The sequence below is a fragment of the Lycium barbarum genome, chromosome 10, assembly GCF_019175385.1.
Source record: "Lycium barbarum isolate Lr01 chromosome 10, ASM1917538v2, whole genome shotgun sequence".
NCBI classification, from domain to species: Eukaryota; Viridiplantae; Streptophyta; class Magnoliopsida; order Solanales; family Solanaceae; genus Lycium; species Lycium barbarum.
This window is the reverse complement of record NC_083346.1, coordinates 101252727-101271795: the sequence shown is the minus strand read 5'-3', so window position 1 is coordinate 101271795 and position 19069 is coordinate 101252727. Positions and strand designations below refer to the sequence as shown.

Sequence of the window (19069 nt, the reverse complement as noted above, 5' to 3'; positions counted from 1 at the left end):
AATTTGTTGCGATTTTGAATCCAACCACGCCCGTTCTCCGTTAACATTCTTATGTGTATGTTGGATCTCCCACACGTTATCTGGTGTGTCCTTTTCTCCAGAAACCGAATCTCTCTACAATATAGTTTTATAGGGAAAATTTATAAGCAGATAAATATATAAATAACAAAGCAGTATATGTTATAATAGGGGAACAATAGTATTTTCAGCGTAGATTCTTCTACTTCTGCAAAAGACCTTGTATCACAAGCATGCTTAGTTATTTGATTTGCCCTATTTCTTTTGTTTCTCTCACTGACAATCTGCAATAAGCCAAGAGTTCAGGATAACTTTATTTAAAGAGTAAACACACTTTGTATATCCTAACTTCGAAAATACTAGTTATTAAGTTACCTTGAATTCCTCACTTCCAAAATACTTTACTAGGTATTTCCAGTCCTCCAACTGAACATCCTCAGGTCGATGAGACAATCTATCTTCATCAGTAGAATAACAGAGGTAATCAGTGTGCAATCGAGCTTTCCATGCTCTAAAAAGCCTTTGCATACTACTTATCACAAAGCCTTGCAACTTATGCTCTCGGAGCCCGCCACAAACTTCAAATTTGTTCTGAACATATTGTAACATTATATTTGATATAATAATCATATGAATAAATCATGAATCTAAAGGAAATATAATATTGACAGTAATTTGTTACCTTGACCTGTAACCACATTGCTTCTCCGTATTTCAAAATAATCTTTTGCCATTTCCCCTCTCGGAACGAGATATAGGTCCTCATGATCAAACCAGAGTAATTAACAATATCTCTAGCCCCGAAACCCACAGCTCTATCAATGTCATCTGGAATCATTATTGTGATTTTTCCTCCATACTTAGTTTTTATATCTACTGTTTTAGATTTATATTTTCCCCTTCCTTTCTTTTTATTGATGCGAGAAACCGCAAAGCAAAAGAAATATATCATCACTACTGATTTTAATATATATCGTCTACAAAGAGTCTTAACTAACAAAGAGAGTGAATTTTGAGATTGACTTTCAGTGGAAAAGATAGTGAGGGGATTTATTTCTACATTAATGATTTGCATGGAGGTTTCTCTCTCAGGCACTTTTTTTGAGGTCTGTCAGTTCAGTCCTTTTTTAAAGTATTAACGCTTTTCAGAGGAAATTATCCGGCAGCTCTGGCCGAAATTTCAATAGATATGGGGAAAGATAGGATTTTCTATAATGCATATTTTAAATCATATGACATTACAAGGAGACATTCAGGTTCTGAAGTATGGTTCGACTGGATCAAACGTAGCAGACATTTAATGAGAAAAGTTACTATTAGCATTAGTGTCATGAAATGGTTGGTGTTTGTCTTCAATGCAGCATTAGAAGAAAAGAGAAAGATAGCAAAGAGATGGCACACGAAAGAAGAACCTTGACACTCGAAGTTAGACTTAGCACATATTTAGTTAATAACCGATTTTAACGAGACAACCCCTTCGCACTTGAAACTAACCAAAACATGATTAAGGAAGCATAATATTATTCATTGTCATATGAGAAACCTGTATGTTAACATCCATATTAGCATTTACATGTCTCCTTTTACGAAGGGGGACTATGATGACGAACATGAAATAATCGAAAAATATTCAAATAGTCATTCTGTTTCTCTCTGTTTATATGTTTGAACATGCAAAATCTTAAGCCATGGGAATCAACTGAAAACTATAACAGAGAACTAACCTGCACCATTTACATCCTCTGGAGAGAGGCGTGCACTTTCTTCTAGATTCTTTGATGATTGTGTCTCTGGAGATGTTCTTTGGAGAGGGTTACATGATATTTGTCCGGACTGTAGAGGTCCTTGACTTGGGTTACTTGATTGTCCTATCTCCAAAGGTGCCTCGTTAATCCCTATTGATTGTATTTATGGTTGAGACGTCGTTCCAGAACTTCCACGTCCTCGAAAATTGCCACGTCCACATCCTGTCCCGCCTCTCCCGCTTTTACCTCATCCAGTTCCTCTCATTTCCTGCAACATCAGATTAAAAAAGGACAAGTATCATAATCAGAAATTAAAGATGATAAAATATATATTTACATGTTGGAGAAAATATCAATTCATTAAGCAAAATATTAAATCAATCAATTATAAAAATGTGGGACATTTTGCTCACAACTGTACCTTCATAGATGAAAATGTTAAGAGTAAACCACTAGTTCTACTTAAACATTGATTCTATCTATAAAATTAAAGCTACAAACATCTTGGTTTTTAATTTCATGTCATCCTAATAAGAACAAAAATACAGAGAACTTCTCAAAAGAAGATGTAGTCATCTATATCATCAGTTTTTGCTTCTCTATCTTCAAGAGGATGTATCACTATCCTCTCCATCATTATCATCAATTAACTCTTCTTCGTCTTCTTCATTCTCGGATACATCTATATCATTGTCATTAATGAAATCATCTTCCTCATTTCCTTGGTCATTGGTACGCAAAACAGTTTGTGGTTCAATATCATCCCTATGTAAAGACACCTCAATCTCAGTTTCATGGTCATCGGTACGCAAAATATTACATTCAACTTCCTCTTGTTGATAAACTTCTTCATTAAGTAATGCTTCATCTTCAACTTCAGGAATATTGAAAAGGTCGCGAGGATTTGTCTTTACAACAACAAGCCAATCTTTATTGACCATGTCATTCAAGTAAAAGACTTGCTCGGACTGATACGCCAACACAAATGGCTCATTTGTATTCAAGGCACAATGAGTATTCACACTTGTAAAACCATATTTTTCAATCTTATATCCTCTTCCTAGGCGAGCCACATCCCACCAATGACACTTGAATAGGTAAACTTTCTTGTTCCCCACATAAGACAACTCATAAATGTCCTCTAATACACCATAATACTCCTTATTAGGGTCTGGATCATCTCCTCTAACAAGAACTCCACTGTTTTGTGTTTTTATCACAAGCTCTTTTGTTTGAAATCTAAATCCATTCACCATAAATGTTGAATATCGATGCACCAATGGGTCAGGACTGACGGCTAAGCTTATGAGCTCATCATTTGTGCATCCTTGTGCAGATAACACAAATACCTACAGAAACAAACAACACTATTATGACCAATATAACACCTTGGGATAATTACACTAATAGTAAAAGTGTCATTTAAGTAAACACTTACACGTGCACGAAACCAATCAAGAAACTCATTGTTATGCATCCTATGAGCTCTCATTGATCCTTGACTTTCAATCTCTCTCGTGTATTCCCTACATTTTGTGTTAGTGAAGATTAATTGAATTATCTCAATGTGAAATTATCTTGGAATAAATAAGAGACTTACTCCAAGAATTGCGACACCTCTTCACAATTTTGAAGCACATACATGCATGCTTGGTTGAACTCATCATGAGGTAGCTTCTTGCTATCTGTAGCAGCACCTTTTGGTTGCCCACTATTTTTAAAGATGGACATCTCACCCTTTGGCCCAGATACATCGTCATTTCTAGTTGGTTTATTGAACTTGGTTGACATATTCTTTAAATAGCATGAGCAAAACGTGAGGCTTTCCTCTGCCAAATAACCTTCTGCAATTGAACCTTCTAGACGACCTAGGTTGCGAACATATGACTTACGTGTTCGCAAATACCTATATATAGATTTCTGATTAATATAATTATAGAATATGGTATTCTAAATATGTGACATTTATATTATAGAAAGACACGTTACCTCTCAATAGGGTACATATCCCGATATTGAACTGGTCCACCAAGCTTTGCCTCTCTTGCCAAGTGAATCATGACATCAAAGAACGCCGGAAGAAAAACCATTTGAAGCTTGCACAATATGATAGGAATTTCAGCCTCTAGGATATCAAGATCTTCAATTGTCAAGCACTTAGACTATAGATTCTTGAAAATTTTGGCTAAGGCTATAATTGGTTCACAGACTTCCTTAGGCAACAAACCACGTATAGCTACTGGAAAAATGTCTTGTAATAATACATGATGATCATGACACTTCAATCCATGTATCGTTTTCTCAAGTATGTTAACACACCTTGAAATGTTTGATGAAAAGGCATCTGGAACCTTCAAATTAGCTAAGAAATCACATACCTTCAATTCTCTTGTGGGGACAATGCATAGCATGCCGCCGATAACAAAATATTGTCCCCATCCTCAATTGGATGCAATCCTTGCCTGATTCCAAGGCCCACCAAATCATATCTACTTTTCAACGTGTCCTTTGTTTTTCCAAACATATTCATCACAGTTGATAAAATATTATCGGACACATTTCTTTCTATATGCATCACATCAAGGTTATGTCGCAACATAAGATTCTTCCAATAAGGAAATTGAAAAAAAAATACTCTTCTTCCTCCAATTATAAGCATTGTTATAAATATTACGCTTTCACTTTTGCACTTCACCATAAGTCACATTTCCCAAATCTTGTAATTGCATAAGTGCTTCATCACCTGTTAAAGGGCAAGGTGCAGCCCCCATTTCCACTTTCCCATCAAATAACACCCTGTTTCTATGCCATGGATGGTTTATGGGAAGGAAGCGACGATGACCCATATAACACAACTTATTACGTAAGGAAACTGATTGTGTGTCTTTATGGCAACAAGGGAATGCAAGCTTGCCTTTGGTTGACCATCCTGAAAGGTTCCCATATGCAAGAAAGTCATTAATCGTCCACAGGAGAGCCACACACATAAGAAAATTAGATTTTAAGTGTGCATCATAAGTCTCCACCCCGTCCCATAGTTCTTTCAACTCTTTAATCATTGGTTGTAAGTATACGTCAATATCATTGCCTGGACACTTAGGGCCTGGAATAAGAAGTGTCATCATGAAATATGGATTTTTCATGCAATCCCATGATTATACGTAACTAGTACGATAGGCCAAATACTATGATTGGAACTCATATTCCCATAAGGTTGGAACCCATCACTTGCTAAACCTAATCTAACATTTCTTAACTTAGTTGAAAAAGTAGGATGACGCTCATTGAAAGATTTCCATTCTATTGAGTCGGATGGATGCCGCAAGACATCATCATCAATATTTTCTTCCTTGTGCCACCTCATCTTCTTTGCCGTCTCTTTTGCCATGTATAATCGCTGAAGCCTTGGTTTGATTGTAAAATGTCGCAATACTTTATGAGCTACTTTCTTGCCTTTGTGTCCTTCTGACTTCCATCTAGATTTACCATACTTCGGACATGATTGGACATTGACATAATCGTGAATACAATCATTCTGACATGCATCTATTTTGGTGTACCCCAAGCCTAGGTCACGAAGAACTTTAGGCGCTTCATAAAAAGATTTGGGTACAAATGACCCCTTAGGAAGAACTTCTTTAAAGAAGATCAACAACTCATCCATTGATTTGTTGCTCCAATGGTTAAGACACTTCAAGTGAAGTAATTTAACAACAAAAGACAACTTTGAGACTTTTGTGCAACCAGGATAAAGTTCTGTATGATCATTTTCTAACAATTTGTAGAACTTTGTTGCATGCACATTTGGCTCTTCATTGCCCTCAGAAGAATTAGTATTATCCTCCACATTCATAAATCCGCAAGCATCGTGAATCATATCAGTAATATTATCCTCTTCAATGCTATCATCTTCGACTTCATCGTCAACTCTAACTAACACTTCTCCATGCAAGTCCCACACATTATAAGAATCCCAGAAGCCTTTGTTCAACAAGTCTCCTCTTACATTAATCCTTAGCTTGAACACGGTGTTCATACACCTTTACAAGGACATCGAATAATAGTGCTCACCCTGGGTTGACTGAATGCCCAATTAAGAAAGCTTTCTACTCCATCTCTATACCATTGGTCAACTCTATTCCTAATATTCAATCAACTTTTATCCATTTCCTATTTTTCAACAAAAAAAGGAATAAATTAATTAATTAGATTTTTGATAATGATAAACAGTGGAAAAGGCTAAGAAGAGGCCTATGCAAAGGCGTCAATATGAACTCCATATTTAAAAAATTAATATATTCATAACTAAAACATACTCTACTTTATATGAGAGGTGCATTCCAATTATCAGAAGAATAATTGTGATTAATATAATTTACGAGGAATATGATCAATAAATCATGCAACTATATACTTATACTAGTACTTTTGTAGGATAGTCGGAGCAACTGGACACATTTAATAAAAGTCACACTAAGTGCAACACATCAGATATCAAGATGGCCCTTCCCAGTTGGTTGAATGCAAGCTGAGGGTGAACTCACTATTATAATTTTCATAAAATTCCCAACTTTTCCTAGAGTTAGTGAATTGAACAAACATTAGAGCAATCTCAGTTAGTGGTGGGGTTCAGTTCGTCAGCACTAGCAATTATTTGCTTAATCATTCAAATAATGACTGGTGTTCTTTTAAGAAATTATGATCTTTCGTTGAGCGATAAAAATATATGATCGCTGCAGCAGAGCACATAAAAAAGACAAGCAAAAGTCAGTTTCAACTCTCAAGCATCTTCCAACAGGGCAAAAATATAAACTGCTCAACTTTAAGTTAATTGCAGATAAATCAATATAAACTACGGAGTATCATTTAAGAAAACTTGGACATAGAGTAAATTTTAAAATGAGAATGAAAAATACTTCAATAAAATGTAAATGGAGTTCCAGTATTAAACCAAGGAACTGTGAATCCCTCACACTTTTCCCATTCCCTTCGGGCTCTCACGTGTTAAATATTATTCCTTAAAACAACAACAAAAACTACTATTCGCTTCATTGCCAAGCTAGTCGGGTTCAGCTCTATGAATCTCACCATCCATTTCAATATCTCTTATTCCAATAAATATTAAAAAAATGCTGAACCAAAAACTACTGTCACGACCCGACTAGGGGCCGTGACGAGTACCCGATACTTGTACCGAGCACCCCTTATCTCGTGTCATATTCTTATTACTAGGTGGCCATATGAACTATACCATATATTTTTTTTTGTTACTTAACATTAGCATTAGCAGCATAATTATAAATACAGGCCATTAAACTTTACTAGCACCTTCTACAGTGATGAGAACCACAAAAGCACAAAACACCTGACTGTACATATCTGTCTACGAGCCTCTAAGTATAATACATAGCATCTCGAAAAGGACCGGATACTGCCGAGTCCGGACATGTACACAAAAGTAGTACCGAATAGCTGAAGCCCCGAAAGAACTGGAGCACTCTCAATATACCGCTGGTGGAGCTCCTAAGGATCAAGTCCGCCAACCTGCTTACCTGCGCGACATGAAACGCAGCGTCCGCAGGAAGGGACGTCAGTACGAATAGTGTACCGAGTATGTAAGGCATGAATAGTAAAATAAGATCATACTAGAAAGCATAAAACATAGCATAGAGAATGAGGGATATAATCTGTACCTCTGTTTGCCTCTTAAGGTAGATACTTATGCAATTTAACTTTACCTCTAGAAATAACATATAGTCATCTCAAGTACACTGCCCGACCGCGTAGGTACGGTGTAATACTGCCCGACCCCATAGGTACGGCATAGTGCTGCCCGACCATAGAGGTACGGTGTAACTTTATCTGAGCATACCATGGGGTAAAGGAATAAGCTGTTCATCTGAATGCCCCTTAGGGCGAATGCCATGCATGCTAGCTTTAAAAATAATATGTAAAAATCTGTAAGTAAACTATCCGACCATATAGGTGCGGTGTAATGCTGCCCGTCCCAATAGGAACGGTGTATAGACTGCCCGTCCATATAGGAACGGTGTGTGAGCCCGCGTCCAGGCCTCCCGCGTCCGGGGTATAAGTTGCCCACTATAGTGGTGTGTATATCTGTCCGGCCGCCCGTGGGACGCTACGGTGTCATAAAATAAATATTACATAAGTATAAAGCATGCATGAGAGCCCAAGTGAAAGCTACAACCCTATCAGAGTGACATAAGGTCGGAAGCCTCCGATTGCATTATGGAATAATCATCATGACTTTGCCTCGCCTTGAAGGGACTAGTAATATAAGGCGAGACTATCAACGATGAATAGCGTTAAGGGAAAACATAGGACAAGGTCATCATCATCATAAGTCACTTACTTGAAGTCTTTAGAAATCAGAGTCATAACCCAGGAGTAGCATTAAAGATCAATAACTAGCTTGGCACTTTCATACTTATTTTGAGTCTTTAACTTAAGGCTCTTAGTCGTGGAATCACTCTTGTCATACTCATCATAGACATATTCCTTTCTTAACATCACCGCTATCATTTTTATCATAGAATACTCTCTTTAGAATAATTGTAACACTTATCGGGTAATAACTGAACATTAAGGAAGAATCCGGGAACAATGGGCCCACCTCGGGTCAAATGAGGCGGCGTACTAAATTTACATATGTTACGTGTCATGGCGTTACTTGTGAGGGTTTTAAGGTAATCGGGTCCTCTTTATGCAAGTTCTAGAGGTTCAAGAAGGTTTTTCAACATTTTGCACAATTTCTAGTTCAATTCTACTGAAGGAAAAAGGGAAAACTTTAAGTGCGGATTCCAGGGAATAGGGTTATCCCCGAGGCTCGTACCCGACTTATTACGTCTAAGACATGCCATAGAAAGAAGGGTGAAGCCTTACATACCTCTTTCCGCCCTTTTTGTTATTCCAAATTCGAGTCGCAAATCCGCCAAAATCTACAAATTGGTCAAATTTACCAAACTTCTATTAGAACTTTTAACATTGGAAATCTTAAGATAGTACTTGGCTATCGAAATTTCGGTAGCATTTCCTCTGTAAATATACCATCCTCAACATTCAACTTAGTCAAATTTTAATCAATCACAATCCGGGAATTCAAACCCGGCCAAACTATCAACATAACTCAACAACCACACTAGCAATTTCCATATTCAACTCAAGGTACATTCCAACACTTCAAGTAGCATTCTACTTCCTTAAAGACTTTCCAATTCCAATAAAACAACAACAATCTTATAATATATATTCCAACAACATCATACCAATATCATTACATACCATCCATACAAGAACATTATTTTCAATTTACACAACTTCCAACTACTAACACTTCACCAAGCTTATCAAATCTTTATTTGTAATATAAAATCCACAACACAACAACTAAAATGCTAAATAAAACTTGCTCATTATTCCTTCACAATTCAACATATATGCACGGCCACACACACACCATGCACACACGGCTTCAAACATTATGCATGCACAACTACAACTTCTCCAAAATTCATTCAACTTCCATTATCACATAACATTCATTGCAAAAACCAAGCACTAAATGAAATAATTACAACATGATTCCTACACATACATAGGCATAAATGCACGGCCAACAACACCCTCACACGGCTCAACACCAACATGCAAGGTTTCATGAATTTCATTCACTTTTGCATACTACAACATGCATAACATCCATAACATACAAAGAAAATGAATTCTCACCTTCTTCTTTGATCCTCCAACTTGTTTGAATCTCAAACTTGTGGATTCGTGTTTTTCTTGTTCCAACAACAACTCCACTTTGTTAAGGACCCTCTACTTGGTAGGAAATGATTTTTGAAGGAATTTTTATAAATTTTCTTGTTGGTTTTTGCTCTTGGCCGAAATGGCCCTTAGGTTTTTCTCCTCTCTCTCTTGTTCTTGTTTTCTTGAATTCTCTAGAAAATTTGATGAATTAAGATGACTTCCTACATATATATCCACAAGTCTTTCACCAATTTTCATTATTTATAAATAGGTCCCCCAAAATAAAAATATGGTCGCATGATCCCTCTCTCTCCTTTTCTAGAAGATCCTTCCATTTTCTTGGATTTTCTTAAAATAAATAAAGAAGACTAAATGTCTTCCTTTGTAAGATTTAGTCCACATTTCCTTATAGTGTGTAATTAGCCCCCACTAATTAATAAAAATGTGGGCATATGCCACCCATGCCACACGACCATATTGGAATTTTTCCAAGAATTCTTCTTGAACACTTGTGAAATTACCATTTTACCCTTCGTCTTCCTCCATAATTCCACGGGTCCTATTGCGCATTTCCCTTCTCGCCCCTAGCCTTTCTTAATATTTTCACTTCAAAAATCTTCATAAGCGACTCATATGCTTAACAAAATAAAAGTAAGTCCTTGTCATCTCCCCGCAATCACCTTGAATTATCCGATTATACAAAAGTGCGGGATATAACATCCTCCCCCCCTTTAGAGCATTCGTCCTCGAATGTTAAACTGGCCTCATAGTGTATTATAATACTTCGGGGAGGTCTCCTTTGTAGATGTTTCACATATCACTTAATGTATCCGTTTTAGGAGTTTAGGTTGCCTTTATGTCGTAAGTCAACTGAGCTAGCACCGAACGTTGGCCCTACGTTAATAAGTCCCCTTTTTGGTCTAACATGTTCTCCCCCCCCCCCCCCCCTTTATTAAGGGGGTATACATACGCCTATGCCCCCTTAAATAATCGCCGCCTTCTACGATCTTGTACAATTGTAATTCCTTCTTCGTGGAGTCTGCCGCGTCTATCCCTTCACTAGACATGTTTCCGTATATCACCGTATTAGAGCTTTCTAGCCTTAACTAGTGTGGGTTCGGTATCGGTCTTACCTTGTGACATTTGTACTTATATCCTTCATCATGTCTTTTGAATTTCATCCAGCTTGCGCATGCTATGTATCGCGACACTGCTTGTTAGGGTTCTTCAGCCACCGATAAGATGTCACATATATATATATACATTTCCGCCACTAATTTACTTACAGCCATTCCCAAAAGCTAATCAAACTTTCCCTGATCTTGGATACCCTTCCCGTCATGCTTTCTCCCCTTCTGCTAGTCTAGTCCGCCTCTGCCTGCAGGACTTCTGTAGGGTTCCTAACCACTCCACACACTCTAATTTACATTGGGCTACCTAATTTCACATTCGTCTCTTGTTCCCATATTTATGAAAATTTCAGCACATTTCCCAGGGGGTCACCCATCATCGAATTGCTCCCACCTGAGCACGCTTAACCTCGAAACTTTAACGCATTTTTGTGTCTTAGTATTAGTATTTTACCCCCATTCTCTCGGACTATCTTTATCACATCACTAGGGGCGGTTTGGGGTTTTGACAACTTCCGAGACGCCCTCGTAACGTATTTTTCTTTTTCAATTACTATTTTAGCCTCCGTAGTCACTATTACTCACCTTTTTCCTACGTATACAGCTACTCTTCGTTCCGAATTCCCAATTTCCCATAAGTTCCGTAATATAAGAGCGGTACATGATAAGGTAGAGTCTAGATCAATTTACACACGCGTATAATAGAAAAATATCAATAGTGTACCTTTAGCCGCGTCTGGGGAAGGTTCAGGATCCTGCCGTCCTGTCAATGCATATATACGGTGCGGGGGACCGGCCGAACTGGGTGTCTCCCCTCTACCTCGGCCACGGCCTGCTGGGGCCTGGGAAGATTGTCCAGGAGGGCGCACGGACGATGATGAACCGGCTACCGATCCCATGGGCTGACTCGCACCTCTACCTCGCATCGAGGGGCAGTCACGCATCATATGCCCCATCTGCCCGCAAGAATAACAAGCATTCGAACCCAGACGGCACTGTCCCGAATGCATCCTACCACACCGGTTACACTGTGGTGGGGGCGGCCTCGTCTGACCAGATCCACTGCCGTACTGGGGGCTCGAAATCCTGGACTGCTCCTGTGTCTGACCTCCTCTATACTTACTGCTGGCTCCAAAAGATCTGGCCCTTTTTCTGGAGCTCCTATCCACATGACGCTCGCTCTTCTGCAACGGATGTTGTTCCTCCAGGTTCTGGGCATGGGCCTGAATACGAGCAATGGTCATCCCGTCCTGGAGTGAAGCTGTCAAACATTCCTTAATTAAGTGTGGCCCCAATCCACTCACAAACCGGTGTACGTGATCCCCCATATCAGCTATCATGGATGGGGCGTACCTGGCCAACGAGTTAAAGTGAAGGCTATATTCTCGGACACTCATATTTCCCTATTTAAGATTCAAAAACATATCAGCTCGAGCCCGTCGAACCTCCGGCGGTAAGAAATGCCGTAGAAATGCCTCCGTAAACTCCTGCCAGACTGGGGGAGGGGCATTTGCTCCCCTAGAGGATATCCAGCTGTTATACCACAATACTGCTACATCCCGTAACCTGTACGATGCCAATTCCACTGACTCTGTATCTGAAGCATGTATTATTCTCAGTGTCCTTAACATCTCATCTATGAAATTCTGCGGGTCTTCCTCTGGTTTCGAGCCATAGAACTCCGGAGGTTTCAGGGTGATGAAGTCGCGAGCCCTTGCACTCACTGCCCTGTCCCCCAGGTCTACATCTTGCCGCTGAGCCTGTGCGGCAACTAACTGGGTTAATAACTGGATGGCCTCTGCCATCTGATGACCCGGGGCTGCTGGCGGTGGTACTGGAGGTGCTGGGGCTGGAGCTGGAACTCCTTCCTGCTCTGCTGATACCGGGGAAGTAGGAGAAGTCCGAGGGGGAGCTTCATTATAAGACTCGTCTCCTTCTAGCTCCCGTTCAACTCTGTTTCCGGCCACCCTTTTGCCCTTCTGGGCCGCCGGAGCCTTCTTCTTCATCGGCATTACTAAAACCATAACATAGGATTAGGAAAATAACATAGAAGCCTGGTAGCATAGCTCTATCGCACGATCTAGAGTACAAAGAAGGTCATGTTTCCTAAATGCCCTGCAGCCTCCTGTTTATAAGTGTGGCGCGCTACACACCCATAAACAAGACTCTACTGGACACGGCTCGTAGACAAACCCCTAGGACGAACTGCTCTGATACCACTTCTGTCACGACCCGACTAGGGGCCGTGACGAGTACCCGATACTTGTACCGAGCACCCCTTATCTCGTGTCATATTCTTATTACTAGGTGGCCATATGAACTATACCATATATTTTTTTTTGTTACTTAACATTAGCATTAGCAGCATAATTATAAATACAGGCCATTAAACTTTACTAGCACCTTCTACAGTGATGAGAACCACAAAAGCACAAAACACCTGCCTGTACATATCTGTCTACGAGCCTCTAAGTATAATACATAGCATCTCGAAAAGGACCGGATACTGCCGAGTCCGGACATGTACACAAAAGTAGTACCGAATAGCTGAAGCCCCGAAAGAACTGGAGCACTCTCAATATACCGCTGGTGGAGCTCCTAAGGATCAATTCCGTCAACCTGCTTACCTGTGCGGCATGAAACGCAGCGTCCGCAGGAAGGGACGTCAGTACGAATAGTGTACCGAGATGTAAGGCATGAATAGTAAAATAAGATCATACTAGAAAGCATAAAACATAGCATAGAGAAGGAGGGATATAATCTGTACCTCTGTTTGCCTCTTAAGGCAGATACTTATGCAATTTAACTTTACCTCTAGAAATAACATATAGTCATCTCAAGTACACTGCCCGACCGCGTAGGTACGGTGTAATACTGCCCGACCCCATAGGTACGGCGTAGTGCTGCCCGACCATAGAGGTACGGTGTAACTTTATCTGAGCATACCATGGGGTAAAGGAATAAGCTGTTCATCTGAATGCCCCTTAGGGCGAATGCCATGCATGCTAGCTTTAAAAATAATATGTAAAAATCTGTAAGTAAACTATCCGACCATATAGGTGCGGTGTAATGATGCCCGTCCCAATAGGAACGGTGTATAGACTGCCCGTCCATATAGGAACGGTGTGTGAGCCCGCGTCCAGGCCTCCCGCGTCCGGGGTATAAGTTGCCCATTATAGTGGTGTGTATATCTGTCCGGCCGCCCGTGGGACAGTACGGTGTCATAAAATAAATATTACATAAGTATAAAGCATGCATGAGAGCCCAAGTGAAAGCTACAACCCTATCGGAGTGACATAAGGTCGGAAGCCTCCGATTGCATTATGGAATAATCATCATGACTTTGCCTCGCCTTGAAGGGAATAGTAATATAAGGCGAGACTATCAACGAAGAATAGCGTTAAGGGAAAACATAGGACAAGGTCATCATCATCATAAGTCACTTACTTGAAGTCTTTAGAAATCAGAGTCATAACCCAGGAGTAGCATTAAAGATCAATAACTAGCTTGGCACTTTCATACTTATTTTGAGTCTTTAACTTAAGGCTCTTAGTCGTGGAATCACTCTTGTCATACTCATCATAGACATATTCCTTTCTTAACATCACCCCTATCATTTTTATCATAGAATACTCTCTTTAGAATAATTGTAACACTTATCGGGTAATAACTGAACATTAAGGAAGAATCCGGGAACAATGGGCCCACCTCGGGTCAAATGAGGCGGCGTACTAAATTTACATATGTTACGTGTCATGGCGTTACTTGTGAGGGTTTTAAGGTAATCGGGTCCTCTTTATGCAAGTTCTAGAGGTTCAAGAAGGTTTTTCAACATTTTGCACAATTTCTAGTTCAATTCTACTGAAGGAAAAAGGGAAAACTTTAAGTGCGGATTCCAGGGAATAGGGTTGTCCCCGAGGCTCGTACCCGACTTATTACGTCTAAGACATGCCATAGAAAGAAGGGTGAAGCCTTACATACCTCTTTCCGCCCTTTTTGTTATTCCAAATTCGAGTCGCAAATCCGCCAAAATCTACAAATTGGTCAAATTTACCAAACTTCTATTAGAACTTTTAACATTGGAAATATTAAGATAGTACTTGGCTACCGAAATTTCGGCAGCATTTCCTCTGTAAATATACCATCCTCAACATTCAACTTAGTCAAATTTTAATCAATCACAATCCGAGAATTCAAACCCGGCCAAACTATCAACATAACTCAACAACCACACTAGCAATTTCCATATTCAACTCAAGATACATTCCAACACTTCAAGTAGCATTCTACTTCCTTAAAGACTTTCCAATTCCAATAAAACAACAACAATCTTATAATATATATTCCAACAACATCATACCAATATCATTACATACCATCCATACAAGAACATTATTTTCAATTTACACAACTTCCAACTACTAACACTTCACCAAGCTCATCAAATCTTTATTTGTAATATAAAATCCACAACACAACAACTAAAATGCTAAATAAAACTTGCTCATTATTCCTTCACAATTCAACATATATGCACGGCCACACACACACCATGCACACACGGCTTCAAACATTATGCATGCACAACTACAACTTCTCCAAAATTCATTCAACTTCCATTATCACATAACATTCATTGCAACAACCAAGCACTAAATGAAATAATTACAACATGATTCCTACACATACATAGGCATAAATGCACGGCCAACAACACCCTCACACGGCTCAACACCAACATGCAAGGTTTCATGAATTTCATTCACTTTTGCATACTACAACATGCATAACATCCATAACATACAAAGAAAATGAATTCTCACCTTCTTCTTTGATCCTCCAACTTGTTTGAATCTCCAACTTGTGGATTCGTGTTTTTCTTGTTCCAACAACAACTCCACTTTGTTAAGGACCCTCTACTTGGTAGGAAATGATTTTTGAAGGAATTTTTATAAATTTTCTTGTTGGTTTTTGCTCTTGGCCGAAATGGCCCTTAGGTTTTTCTCCTCTCTCTCTTGTTCTTGTTTTCTTGAATTCTCTAGAAAATTTGATGAATTAAGATGACTTCCTACATATATATCCACAAGTCTTTCACCAATTTTCATTATTTATAAATAGGTCCCCCAAAATAAAAATATGGTCACATGATCCCTCTCTCTCCTTTTCTAGAAGATCCTTCCATTTTCTTGGATTTTCTTAAAATAAATAAAGAAGACTAAATGTCTTCCTTTGTAAGATTTAGTCCACATTTCCTTATAGTGTGTAATTAGCCCCCACTAATTAATAAAAATGTGGGCATATGCCACCCATGCCACACGGCCATATTGGAATTTTTCCAAGAATTCTTCTTGAACACTTGTGAAATTACCATTTTACCCTTCGTCTTCCTCCATAATTCCACGGGTCCTATTGCGCATTTCCCTTCTCGCCCCTAGCCTTTCTTAATATTTCCACTTCAAAATTCTTCATAAGCTACTCATATGCTTAACAAAATAAAAGTAAGTCCTTGTCATCTCCCCGCAATCACCTTGAATTATCCGATTGTACAAAAATGCGGGATATAACAACTACTATAACTAAATGTTTCTACCTTCTTTAAATGAACTACAAACCATTCATAGAAACACTACTCCATCAAATAATGTGAAATTAAACTATAATACTCCCTCCATCCCTAAAAGAACAACAACATTTGGAATATGAATGTGAACTCATCCAATTTTGTGTGATTCAACTATTGAGTTCTTCATACATGTTCAAAAAGTTACATATAAATACTACAAGTATCAGTTTTCTATAAGAAGTTTCCGAAAGTTTAAAAAAATTGCACTCAAGAAATAGATTCTGCAACTGTACAGAAATAGTAATAGTACCAAACAAACATGGACATTTGAAGTTTCCACATTTTCGGATGATATTCTTAAAGAGTATGCTAAGTTATAAGCAGAGAAAACAAAAGTTATTCTTTGGAAAAAGTGAACTTATTAGCCAAAAAAAAAACATTTTAAGCTTATAAGAAGTTAAATAATGTTACTACGGAAAGGAGTTTCAGATTGCAAAATATACCTCGAATATGTGAGAAGGGGTAGGCTTGTTTAAACTAGCTCGTTTTCTATTCAGTAAAATCGCCTGCATCAATTGAGACATGGTAAAAAACAAATGACTGGCGAAATAAGTAAGTTCAAGCAGCATGGAGATAGGCAAAAAGAACTACAGAGAAATACAAGCAAATTTTATGATTAGTTCGCTTAGATCTCACTAAAAAGTGTTATTTAGGACATGCTTCATCAATACTAAATTCTATCTCTAAAAATCAAAACCGTTGTTTCGAGCTTGTTTAATGTACAAGAAGAATAGGAAATCAATACTTAGTTTTTGAACAAAATCACGGCATTACTTCAGCGTATACAACATTTAATAAACTGTCAACCGCAAACTCATCTGATGCACCACAAATCGAGTTATAACGTCCATATTATCTAATAAGCTGTGAGAATGAGATTATTTGATGTTTCAGATCATGTAAAAGTATCAGTACATTTTTTAAACATCAGGGAGTCTCTTGACAAGGCAGTATCACATGAATACAACCTTTTCGAAACTCAATACGTTTTAATCAATAACTAGTTTGCTGCATATACAATTTCGGGATATTTAAAAATATAAATAAGAACATTAACTGCTTTATCAACATTTAAAAATGAAGGGGAAATGCAGCGATTCGTGTTTGCCTTCATATTTACTAACTTACACATACACACACAAGAAATCCAAAGAGTAGAGTATATTGGGCGGAAGTAAATAATGCTCATAAGTAAATAAAGCAGCAAAGGAAACTACCTTTACCAATCTCTCTTTTAAGAAAAAAAGTACATGCTTTGCATATTAAATACTTCAATAAATTTCCTATAACTCAATACTTGAAAACCAATAGAATACATCTTCAAAGCTAAAAACCCAGATAAATTTAATCTAAAAGAAGCTCTTTTCTCTGCATAAATCACTACATTCAAAATACCCAATGTAATATGAACATCCAATCACAATAATAACATCAAAAGGCCTAGAATTTCAAAAAGAAACTTCTAGCTTACCCATTGAAAGAGATAACTCAAAAATGACTGTCAAGATCAAGAATCGACAAAATATGAAAAATAAAAATAGGGATAAACATGAATGGTACCTTCAAAACTTTGAACAACTTCAAAACTCCGAACAACTTCGAAACTTCGTACAGCTTCAAACACTTGCAGCTTCAAACTTCTAACTTTGAACTTTCTTCCGCTTTAGATAACTCGATTTCTATAGATTTTTGAATGGGTTGAAGAATTGGAGGTGAAATTTGCCAAAAATATGTACCATCAAAAAGGAATTTGAGCACGTACCTGATGGAGTCACAATTTTTACTTAGGGATTTTAGGTCTCTAAAATATGGTCACATTTTGTGGTATTAGCATAAAGATTTAAGAGATTTGAGAGAATTGAGTAGTAAAAAATTGAAGAATTTTCAAGTGAGAAGGAGAAAAACTTTGTACAGATATGGAGGAATAAACTAGAAGAAAGACAACTATAAGCTTCTACTTTCTACTTTTCACTTTCTTTTTATTTTAAAATTAAATTAATTAGACTATTTGGAGTGACCAGGTCGCCACAAAGAATATTCAGGGGCAACTATTTACAAGTCGCCACTAAAAATATGGAGGCAAAATTTTGGTATTAGCGGGAATGAAAAATTACAGAATTAGCGACACCTATTAATGGCGACCTATTATAGCTCGCCACTAAATATTTAGCTTCTGCAGCGACATTATTTGTCACCACTGAATATGTAACTATTGTGACAGCTAATACGGTTGCCGCTAGATGTCGCCACAATAAGTCTTGTTTCTTGTAGTGAAACTGCACATTTTCTGTTCTTTGAAACTGAGCTACTTGTTCCTGATTCAGATAAGTGGGATGAGATGCTTGAGTGTACCCCCGATTAAACCCCTGATTGAAACCATGTGATCCATATCCTTGGTGAGGCCTAGTTATGCTTGTTTGATCTAGCTTTGGCACATCACACACTGCAGCACTGTGTGCATTATATGTAGTATTACCTCCCATAAACTTTCCGGATAACTCTCTTTCTTGCATTTTCCATTTATGAACCCTAACTTGTTCCTTCCTAATAACACTAATTTCATTCATTTATTCCATACTATGTAATTTTCATTGCCTTTCAACTGAAACGATATTATAGCAACTCCACTTATATCTGTAGATTGTAAAAATAATGGATGATTGTAATCCAATACTTGTGTAGCCGTGCTTGAATTTGCGGTGTTAACATTGTTGATTTCATCGACCGCCATTAAACTTGTGCCCTAATTTTGAAGTTTCACTTGAATTTGTTCGAATTTC

The 19069-nt window shown here is 38.2% G+C and overlaps 2 protein-coding genes across 3 annotated transcripts; both read right to left on the bottom strand.

Moving 5' to 3' along the window:
• Positions 1 to 2333: 2333 nt before the first annotated feature.
• Positions 2334 to 18213, bottom strand: LOC132615574 (uncharacterized). 2 transcript variants are annotated; one of them, XM_060330183.1, is made up of 7 exons: positions 18052 to 18213; positions 17850 to 17968; positions 16733 to 16795; positions 3753 to 5933; positions 3364 to 3669; positions 3202 to 3289; positions 2334 to 3112 (listed from the first exon to the last, which is right to left on the bottom strand). In XM_060330183.1, the coding sequence occupies exons 4-7, from the start codon at positions 3851 to 3853 to the stop codon at positions 2369 to 2371; spliced, it is 1239 nt and encodes a 412-aa protein (XP_060186166.1). In that variant the 5' UTR covers positions 3854 to 5933; positions 16733 to 16795; positions 17850 to 17968; positions 18052 to 18213; the 3' UTR covers positions 2334 to 2368. The 2 variants fall into 2 exon arrangements, with proteins under 2 accessions (XP_060186166.1, XP_060186167.1); XM_060330184.1 differs by having other exon boundaries at positions 3753 to 4225.
• Positions 4442 to 5799, bottom strand: LOC132613195 (uncharacterized). The gene is made up of 2 exons (XM_060327240.1): positions 4950 to 5799; positions 4442 to 4866 (listed from the first exon to the last, which is right to left on the bottom strand). The coding sequence occupies exons 1-2, from the start codon at positions 5797 to 5799 to the stop codon at positions 4442 to 4444; spliced, it is 1275 nt and encodes a 424-aa protein (XP_060183223.1).
• Positions 18214 to 19069: the final 856 nt, after the last annotated feature.

Coding starts and splice junctions, on each gene's coding strand:
- LOC132615574 (XM_060330183.1), bottom strand. CDS start 3,853: ATGGTTTTTCTTCCGGCGTTCTTTGATGTCATGATTCACTTGGCAAGA. Junction 3,670..3,752: donor GATATGTACCCTATTGAGAG/GTAACGTGTCTT, acceptor ATCTATATATAG/GTATTTGCGAACACGTAAGT. Junction 3,113..3,201: donor TTGATTGGTTTCGTGCACGT/GTAAGTGTTTAC, acceptor TTGTTTCTGTAG/GTATTTGTGTTATCTGCACA.
- LOC132613195 (XM_060327240.1), bottom strand. CDS start 5,799: ATGAACACCGTGTTCAAGCTAAGGATTAATGTAAGAGGAGACTTGTTG. Junction 4,867..4,949: donor GAATATGAGTTCCAATCATA/GTATTTGGCCTA, acceptor TTCTTATTCCAG/GCCCTAAGTGTCCAGGCAAT.